The sequence below is a fragment of the Corvus kubaryi genome, unplaced genomic scaffold (genome assembly GCF_017639235.1).
Source record: "Corvus kubaryi isolate FWS band 111438036 unplaced genomic scaffold, C.kubaryi_AGA036_p1.0 37398, whole genome shotgun sequence".
Classification (NCBI taxonomy): Eukaryota; Metazoa; Chordata; class Aves; order Passeriformes; family Corvidae; genus Corvus; species Corvus kubaryi.
The window spans coordinates 17,210,206-17,220,406 of NW_024581137.1; the positions used below are offsets into that span (position 1 = coordinate 17,210,206).

General features: G+C 43.5%; 1 protein-coding gene across 1 annotated transcript in view; it reads left to right on the forward strand.

Annotated features, from left to right (window-relative positions):
- Positions 1–9,944, forward strand: part of LOC121671865 — a 64,207-nt gene extending 54,263 nt beyond the window's left edge. Inside the window, exon 3 of the mRNA XM_042044125.1 lies at positions 8,215–9,944. Coding sequence (XP_041900059.1) covers positions 8,215–8,789 — 575 coding nt within the window. The 3' untranslated portion in view covers positions 8,790–9,944. The remainder of the gene's footprint in view (positions 1–8,214) is intronic.
- The last annotated feature ends 257 nt before the right edge of the window (positions 9,945–10,201 follow it).

The following is a 10,201-nucleotide window of genomic DNA, read 5'->3' on the forward strand; positions in this document are numbered from 1 at the left end:
CCCCCCCCCCCCCCAAAATGCTTAATTAAACTCTTTTATGCTTAGTTTTCTTGATTATACTTTTTTCATTAATAGCGAGCAAATATGAAAAGAACTAAGAGCAAAACTGGAGGCAGAGGATAATAAAATCTATTGCTATTAATTAAACTGAAATCCTCAAACATGCCTCCTTCCAACTTGCTATCTTCCAGATCGTAGATTGCTTCATTCTTTCAGTGACTACTGCTAGACAGACACATCCCGTTCTGATGAAGGAGACCAGCTGGATTTAGGACTGTGACTTTGCATTTGTGGTACAACTGACCATATGTGATTCTCTGTCAAGTCTGCAGCTTTAATGGGAAATCTCTGAAGTATTTCCACTTTGATTCATGTTTTCTCACTGGTTTGATAACAAAAGAGGAGATGGCTTTGTGCAGCTGGCTTGCACTAACATAGGTTGTAGTGTGACTGCAAAGGAAAGGGAAGCTTTTGCATACTTATCCTTAGGAGTTGCTTTGAGCTGTTTCATTTGTTTGTTTGTTTGGGGGATTTTTTGAGGGGTTTTGGGGGGTTGGTGTTTGGTTGGTTGGTTTTGTTTGGTTGGTTGTTTGGGGTTTTTTTTTTAGGAAAAAATAGCTGGGACCAGAAACTACATTTCATTAGGGATATAATTTTGAATTCTTATGCAGATCATGGTTTTTATCTGGCTTCAACAGAACTGAATAATTCTGTTAATTGTTATTGTCTTCCTGCCGGCTTTGAGAAATGTGTGTCTCCAACCTCTCTAGGTCTGGCAACAGAAGGGTAGCTAGTTGTGAAAAAAGCATAACAAACAGCAGATAAAATTTAAAGGAGTTTGGGATCTTCTTTTCCTGAAGAATGATTTGCATTTACTGGTCTTCCAGACCTGAGAGCAGTACATGTAGGGGCAAAGGACAGTGATGGTCACATGGATATGAAGGGAAGGGGAATAAGAAAATTCCCTTCCTTTTGCATTCTATGCAAGTTTTACTTCGAACATGCAGTGAATTATCATTTGTAGTGGGCTACTTTCACCTGTGTTTTATCTGCTCCTCAGCTCTCTGGGCTTCAGGCAGAAAAGTCAAACGCCACAGAAAAATCTCATCTTCTAAGATTTGCAGCCTCAAGGCAACTGGCGAGGCATCAAAACTTCCAAGTCAGCCAAGTGTCTGAAATCTCCTGTTAAACAGGCACACAGAGAAGGCATAGGTTAACACTCAGTACCCAGCCCTGGGCTTACCATTTGTCCTTTAGTTGAGTATGGACCACATTTGTATTTTACATGGCCAGTGAGTTATGATGGGATTGTATCTTCTTTGCACCTTATCAAACACTGAATGTTTGAACAGTGCCTTAATTATAGTGATCAGTGTTTGCAAACAGCATCTTTACACTTTTCATCCGGACTTTCTTGATAAAGGAGGGGCAGAGAGGAGGCATCCTAAGAGTGACACATGTGTCCAAGCCACTCCCCACCTCACAGCTGTGGAAATCTCTCTCCTTCCACAGCTGTGGAAATCTTGCTGGTGGTGAGGCAAGACGCCCTTTGCTGCAGCTGGGAGGGAGGAAGAGTCGAGGCGCTGGCCACCTCAAACGCTCTTCTTGAAGTGTCCATCGTGTCAGGTTAGAAGCCAGCACCACTGGTCCAGGTGCTATCCCTCTGTCGTGCTGGGAGCAGATAAATAGAGGTGAGAGGATTCAAAGCAATGATTTGTAACTTGGTTTTGCTGGCAATTCCTATGAACAGTGAACGGGCAATCTGGTAATGGGCTATAGATTTCCCAGATGAAAGCCTGCTTGTTACCACACAGATGTATTTTCCGATAAAGAAATTCTAAAATGGATGTGTTGGCATCCAATTCTTTACGAAAATCATATATATATATCCAAGTGAAGACTGCATTATTTGAGTCCACTTAAAGAAAATGGTACACTTAGATACTTTGTGGATATTTGACATCCTTTTTCATTTGAGGCAAAACTTTCATTTTTCTGGAGATAAAAGATGTTTAAATTTAAAAGGAGCAGTACAAAATAAAAATGATCAGCCTCTGTCCTGAAAGAGGCTGTACTGCAGCAGAGTATTTAGCAAGGACTGCATTTTTACCTGATGGAATGGTGGGATGCTGATGGGAAGAAGGATGCTTCCAGGTCTTCACAGGCCTTGCAGATGGGGCTGCAGTGTTGGCAATCAGGGAGATAATTACCGCACCTGCATTTTATTTTAAAGTGCTATTATACTGACACTGTTCTCTATTGCTGTAAATCAGTTTCCTAAAATATATGGATGTTTTTTTCTCCTCTCAGACAAGTAATATTCAATATTTCTGAATATTTGATCATGTAAGCATTAGACCCTCTAAAGCAGCTTGTGTGAGGTACCATGGAGTGAGCTCTGTCATGAACGGTAGCAGTCCTGTCCTGCTGCTGTTTGCTTAATGGGGAAGAGGACGCTGACTTGTCTCAATATTGCATTGAGCAAGCAAATCTTCATATTATTCCCTTAAATCAAAATGGGCAGCTGCATCCTAGACTAGTACGGTGCCTATCAGAAGTGTACATTTCATCTGAACATGTCCCAGAGACTATTTATTTTCTCATTATAAAGAATATTCTGGCCCAGTGTAAATGTCAGTGAGCTCCGTGCACTTTGTGCAATGAAACAGACGGATCTAAAACAGTAGAAAGAGGCAGGTGTGGGTCCTTGGAACTGCTGAAAAGCACTTTCCCTTTTTTGTTTTTTAAACACTGTGCACTTGATTCCCTCTGCCCACTAACTTGAGGCTTAGTCGGCCTCAGAAGGGCAGTAACTTCGCACACACCTCTTTCTCTGAGAGGGCAGGAAATTGCTCTTCATGAAGTGGATGATCTAGCAGGTTGTGCTGGGGGGGTGTTTGCTGTTTTTTAAATAAATATTTCCTTAGTCTGGATTTTGAACATCCCCATACACAGTAAGGAAAACGTGAATGAGACATCCTTCGTGACCAGATGTGTTGGTGGGAAGGAGTCTCCTGTGAGCAAACCAGGCAGTGAACACAGACACTCTGTGCTGTTCCATTAGGTTGTCTGCAATCAATGACACTTAGCAAGAGACAATGAAGCATCTGGAAGATTATTTTGAAGTACACGTGTATTGTTTTGGTGAAAACATCGAAAAAAAAGCCAGAAAATCCTTTTGAATTTTGTCATGATCAAAGAGTCCTGCTATCAGGACATCCAAAGGCAATCCTGCAGTCCCCAGTGTTAATGATTGACATTGATTACAAGGTGATTTTTCCAACAGAGAATAAGCTCATCTAAAAAAGCATCTTTCTGTGCATATAAAGCATGTACCAGCCTTTATGAAGAAATCAGCTGATTATTATTCTGCTACTGGCTTTTATTTTCTTTTACTCCCTCCTTTGCAGGAAGGCTGCATACAAATATAGCAATCGATTGAGAGGAGATGTTCTTCCTTTACGAGATTAATTACAAACACAGGGATGCTGTGTCTGGCCCATGTGTGTATGATTGATCTTGTAGGAGGAAATGCAATAGGAAACTAATGCTTCCTTTTATCCAGTAAGCAAAGTTCAGAGATGTTTACATTCTGCTAGGTAAGCACAGCTGTCCAAAGATGTGAAGACGGATGGACTGTCCTGTCAGCACAAATTCGTGCCGAGGTAACAGGCTACACTGTCTCTGCGGACCTCTCTCTCTGGCCAGGAGGCTGTAGGGCCAGAATCATTCATTTAGCAAACAGCTTAATTGTTTCACATTTTAATTAGTGGGGAGATCCAGACACAGTCAATGTACTTCAAGGGGCAGCAAGGGGAAGGTGTTGGTGGACCTCGCTGCTGGGGCTGGGGGTGAAGAGGAAGGCTCCTGATGATGCCGAGCATGGGGCAGCCGTCGCAGGGCAGCTGCTCAGAAATTGCAAGGGTTTGTTCTTTAAAACCTGGCTGGTGTAAGGAGAGATCTGTGTATTCACTCACTGCGTGGAGCTGTGGAAGCATCTGCAGAAAGTGTAGCACTTTGCTGCCCTTGTTTCTATTTGTATATAAATATAATCTAAAACCTCTGGATTTGGCTCAGGGTCCTTCTGCAAAGGTTTGTTTTGTTCTTGGGCACAGGCTAGCACTTGTATTTAGGCTGAGAAGAAGTGTCAGAGGTGACAGATCCAGCTTAGTGTGACTCAGCTTTCTTCCTCACAGTATTTTAAATAATGGATGTGCTACTGCTGGTATTTAACTCCTGCCAGAGATGCTGAAATATATGGTGTCTTTAAAATACTGCTACAACATCGAATCTCTGCTCTAGCAGGGGAGGAGATCTCCACATGGGATTGGTTTTCTCAAAAGGAAAAAGAAATCAGAGGAAGAGGGAAAGGGAAGAGGGAAAAGCCTGAGCCATAATATCTTGTAAGAATGCCCTTCACCTGAGGCAGTGAAGCAGTCAGCTCTAGCAGTGTGTTGATGGAGAATCCTGAAATCGATGCTGCAGTCTGCGTTATATTTATACAAGCATATGCACTGCGCTGATGACGAGGGAGAGAAAGGGCTGTTCCCTGCGTTAAAATAATTAGTGTAATAAATACAGCCTGGCAAGCGCCAGAGGAAGTAGGGATCCCTTTGTTCACATCTCGCCACTTAGAGCTGGGTAAGCAAGTCTTGTGGAGTTAACCTCAGAATTTACTCACCCTTTTATTCTCTGTCTAGAGCTCTTGAGCAGGACGTGCCGCTGATGCCAGACTTAACAAGCGACACTGGATCTCTTCTGCTTTAGAGTGCTGTTGAGGATTTTATGGGGATCTTTTCTTTTTCTTCTTTCTGTCCATGCAAATCCTGCCTGGTAAACGAGGATCCGTTTGCTGTTTAGCAGTCAGTTTGCTTGGCTTAACAAAGGTTATTGCAATAATTGATGTTCCTCTTCTAATAATTAATGTTAATGAGTCCACTAAACAGTAAACAAGACAACAAAGAACTGCTAATGAGACAGTCTTTACTCATTTGTTTAATCTTTCAGTAAGATAATGGGCGATAAATATGTCGCTATTCAGCCATCTTCAAGTCCTTAATGCATGGGGAGTGTTTTAAAAGGAGATTTGAGCTGATTTTTTACACTTGCATTTAGTAAATTCAGCTGACTGGGTAGGTGGGGCGCCTGAAAGAATTGGGAGACCTATATAATTAAGTGCCTTGACATTCTGCTTCTGAAGGACATTGGCAGATATCCAAATGCTATGTTCTGCTCTCAAACTATTTAATTGAAACCATACAAAAGGGAGGGGGTGGAGGGGCAAAAGAGAGGGAGATCTTGGCAAAAACCTTATGTGCGGTTTTTCGCTATTGGATTGACCAGACAAGGCAACAAAGCTGATAAAACAGGATTAGCAAAATTGCATTGTTGGATATTATATGCTGTGTGACATGTACTACAGCAAGGGAATTTGGCAGGATTAACCTGCAGAGGATAAAGATGTACCAGACAAGAGGGCTGAATTAATAGACTGCTGTGACCAAAGCAAGAAATTCTATTTGCATGGGATATTAAGGGCGATAATAACCTTTCAGGGCGGGGTTGTACTTAATGCCCCGAGTCTAGTGCTGACCCCACGCCCAAGTCCTGCTCACCCCCTGCAACTCAGTGTACAAAAACCAGCTCATTGGCATGGCTTCTTACTACTTTTTCCTGTTTCTAAGTATATATATAGAGATGTATATATGTATATATGTATACACACACACAGAGAAATGCTAATTCCTAGGCAGGATTATCTGTGTTATTGGGTGGGTTTGTGTTGGCGGATTTTTTTCCCCCCCAGACTGAGAAGTTCATTTTCCTATTTATAGGAGATGACTTTCTTCTCCTAATGCACTAGTGTTATCCTAAAGTAAATATTTGGGTTTGGTGCTTTTCCTCAGGGCTTCTTGACCCAGCTGGCCATGGGGGAATGCCATTCCTTCACTGTGTGTTCCTCAGCTGTTCAGGAGATTCTACACTTCCCTACGTGCAATCGAGCTGAAATTGTAAAACAGCTTTCAGACCATGTAGTGCCAAAGAACATGAATGCTATTGCCAGTAGATGACTAAATAAAATAATATTAAGTAAAAGTGGGAGAATATTAATATTAAAAAACTTAGATGTACACTAAGACTACATTGGACTATTTAACCAAGGGGGTAAAGAAGCAGAAAACCAACCTCTATTTCTGATGTGTTAAGGGGGGAGAAAGTAGATAAAGCGTTCATTTCTCATTTGTACAACATATAATTCTGTTTTTTAACTTGAAAAGGCCTTTAAATTTGCTTCTTCCAGATTACAAGCAATGCATATATGGTAGTGTGCTTTTTTAAAGTAATCTGATATGCTTCAGCACAGATTGTATTAAAGGATTCAGAAGGATTTCAACAACCTTGAAAAAGGCTCATACCATTTGCTTTTCCTTTTCCCACGCACAGTACTAGCGGCAGACTTTAGTGTTCCCAGGGAACAGAGAATGTACTAAAAATATTTGGCATTGATCTGTGTGTGACACAATGTGGTTCATCAAGTGTGCTCAGTGCCACCACAGACAGTGAAAGATCTGCTCTGGTGAGATGATTCCCCTTCATCCAGCATTAGCGTGTCACCATTGATCAGCACCAGCCACAACACAAGTTCAGCTTTCTGGTTCTTCCTTTCAGAGTTGAAGGCTGATGGGAATAATAGATACACATAAATACTCTTTTTTTTGTTTGTTTCAACATGTTAAAATTTTGGAAACTGCTCTTTAAATAAAAGCTCTGTTAGTACAACATGACTGGGACTTCACAAGTGTGTACACATGTACAGGTGTTAAGAAATTTAGTTCCATTTCCTACAGCAACTAGATTGCATAACCTGGCTCTCTGGAATATTTTCTGCTAGTGCCTATGTTACTCACTTCTCTGCCCAGGGACTATACACATCTCCCTTCTCTGCAGGGGAAAGACAAGGCATGAAGTTTCCCTTGGATTAAATTGAGCAGTGGGCATGGAGGGGAGGGATGCTTCCTATGCCTCCAAATCCAACCCATTTCAGGAGATCTATTAAAAACCAGCAGTTCTCCCTGGAGTTGTGCTAGGCTGCATACCACTTTCTTTCTATCCAATGTGCTTAAGGACTCCCTCAATGAATCCTCATCCCAGGGATAGTCCTGAATTAACTCACAGAAACTCTGCCTTCTTCTGGATCTTGGTTGCTGAGGAAGGTCTCTAATACACAAGATCAAGTTTTCACAAGTGCCTAGATTAGTTAACCCAATAAGGAGTTGTTGGCAACCCCTTAAGAATGACCCAACCATGACAAGTGAGTCATTGTACCACTGGTGCAGCATTCTAAGGGGAATCTGGAAGAACCATATGTCTGTTTCCACCTCTTTTTGTCTGCTTGAAAAGCTGCAGGACCACCTGGAGCTGTGGCCTCCCCAAGACCGTTCCTGTAGTGCTGCAGCATTGCAACCCCGAGCCCTCATGCTGCTCGAGAGACGCTGTGTGCATGCTGTGATGGTTGGCATGCTCACCAGTGTCAGTCCTGCACAGGCGAGGGCGATTTCTTTTTCCCTTGAGTCCCCGAATCCATAACTCCCCTTGTGATTTTACAAGAAACTTGTTTTTCCTGGTCAGCAGCAGGTTGTGTTCCTTAGCTTCTGAGAGCTCCTGAGGGATGGGTGCCTTGGAGGGGAATGAAGAGCCTACAGGCTTGGACATTTGTGGGGTGGGGAGCACATTCCTGAATGCCAACGCGCTGGGCAGCTTCTGGGAATGGACCACATGTGCTGCTGTCTCAGCCACCTCAGAGGAGTAGACAGGGTGTGGGTGTGAAGGTTCATGGCCGTGGTGCACTCAGGAAGCCAAGTGGTCCCTTGGGCACTGCTCTCCTTTTGACAATATCCTGGGATCCATGAAAAAGCAGCCTGCTTCTGCCATGTCTCTGAGGGCTTGGATGAGTTTCTAGGTTGCTTCCCTCACCTTCCAGCCTCCAGCTCTCATGAGATGAGTGCAGGGAATGAGTTGCAGGAGTGCAACTGTACACGTTTGCAGCATTGCGCTGCAATGGCCATCTGCGAAGCCTTAGATCTTGAGTGCCACTTCTGTTTCTTTGTTTTTTTCTCTTGGAGGCATACACCCTTCACACGTTTGTATTTCAAACAGACAGGGGTATAAAACGCGTGGGATCGATGGATCTAACCCTGTCACTTTGCTTTCCAGCACTCGATGGTGTGGAAGATGGACTGCAGAGGAGAAGGACAGAGTGCAGAGGAGCCCAGGAGCAGGGAGCCTGGCCAGGTGCCCCCTCAAGGTGCCGTGCAGCAGCTGGTGTTGTGAATCAGGCCGTCACCAGTTGGAGAACGGCTACTTCACAACACCAGGGTCGCACCGCACCACGGTTCGACCGCCGGTTGGAGAGGAGCAGCGTTTCCTGTGGGCAGGCAGGGGACGTGGAGCACCTCCTGGCTGCTTCCACGCAAGCCCAGACCTGCAAAGGTAATCAGGTGCTCAACTCCTATTTAGGCACCAGCCTCCCACTGAAGTCTGAAATAGAAGTTAGGCCCCTAAATATCTCTGTGGGTCTGGCCCCGAAACCCTGCGTCGCTGTGCAGTGCAAAGCTTCAGTAGGCACAGGGCAGCACTGTCAGCAGTATGGTCACTGCCCGTTCACATGCCATATGAATGTTAAAGAACAGGTAGCTTTCATTAAGCTGTGGCAAACAATAAAAAAAGCCCCTCTGCATGCTCCATGTGTGGTTCTCCCTGACAGTTGCATTTGTGGTCCTTGCCTGTGACTTGTTCTGATCCCTTCCCTATTTCAACACCCAACCACCTATTCTCTGTAAAAAGTCCTATACATACCAGGAAGAAGTTGGACTCCTTGGTATTGATACTAAACCAGCCCTAGGTGTGCTGTGATGAATGACAAAATAAATGGTGGGGTCATCCAGAAGTGGTACCAACAACTGCAGTCCTTAAAACAGAGAAAACATTGCTAAAGCAGAGTGCCTCATAAATTCCTAAGTGTAGAGGGACAGCGAGGCACACTCAAACCAAGTGACCCTGTAACATGTGCCATGCAGTTCAGATCTGAAACACAGGCTCTTGTCTGCTTCCTCTTTTGTACCACAACACCACTGTGATGTTAGTTTGAGAGGAGCGGGTTACAGAAGAGTGCTTTCCATCCAAAACTGGGTCATGTACATGGAAGTCGGCACACAGCTGATGGCTGCTGTATACAATCCCTTAAGTCAAACTGAAACGCTGCTCAGTTTTGATCTCAGAAAGCAGGCATATGCTCTTGGTCTCAGGATGGGGTTTTCTCTGTTGGGTTTTCATTTCCTCCCACCCCTCAAGATGGCTCTATGCTCTCAGGTGTGTCTGGCTGTTCCCTTGTATGATATAAACCACTAGATAGGTCTAAAGCGAAGAGTGAAGTGCAGAGAGAAACGATTCAGGTAACATAGAACCAATGAAGGTTTTCTTGAAAATTTCCTTCATTATCCTAACCCATCTGACTGAAGATAGCAGTAAAAATTATTTAAATTCCATCCTGGATGTACTCTTGCTGGCAGGGAGATAGGCGTAGGGGAAAGTCAGGATACACACAAGATCTGAAACAGTACGGGACAGCCTGGAAATGCAAATGAGAGGTGACAATAGTGGTCACATTGGACCCATCCTAATCTTTCTGTTCAGGTGGACTTCCTTCACAAGTAGCCCTGAATTCCTCTTCTAGCAAAAAGTTAAATACCACGAACAATGTAAGAGGTGTATGGGAGGCTCATTCGTACCTTAGGAGGGCAACCTGTGGAAACAGGCTAGCATTGGCTTTTTGTCATTGATGAGCGGACAAGCTAGATCGTGTTTCTTGTTCATGCACTGTGAATTTGTGAATCCAACATGCAAGAACACTGTTTTCAATTAAACTTGTTCTCTGCTAACACAAACTGTGTGCTCTGTGTGGTAATCTCATTGGTTTTTATAACCTTGTTTCAAAGCTTGAAACTTTCCTCTGCAGAGTTTTTTTCATGGGGCAATGCACAAAATTCTTTAGAAACAGAAGTCATCAAGGAAATAGTCCCAACAACCCTTACATGCACGCACACCAATTTACATGAGCAGCTATTCATATATGGAATTAAACCCCATTTCATATTTTATTGTGAGCCAGAAACCTGTTTGACCTATTCAGTTTCTGTCAGTA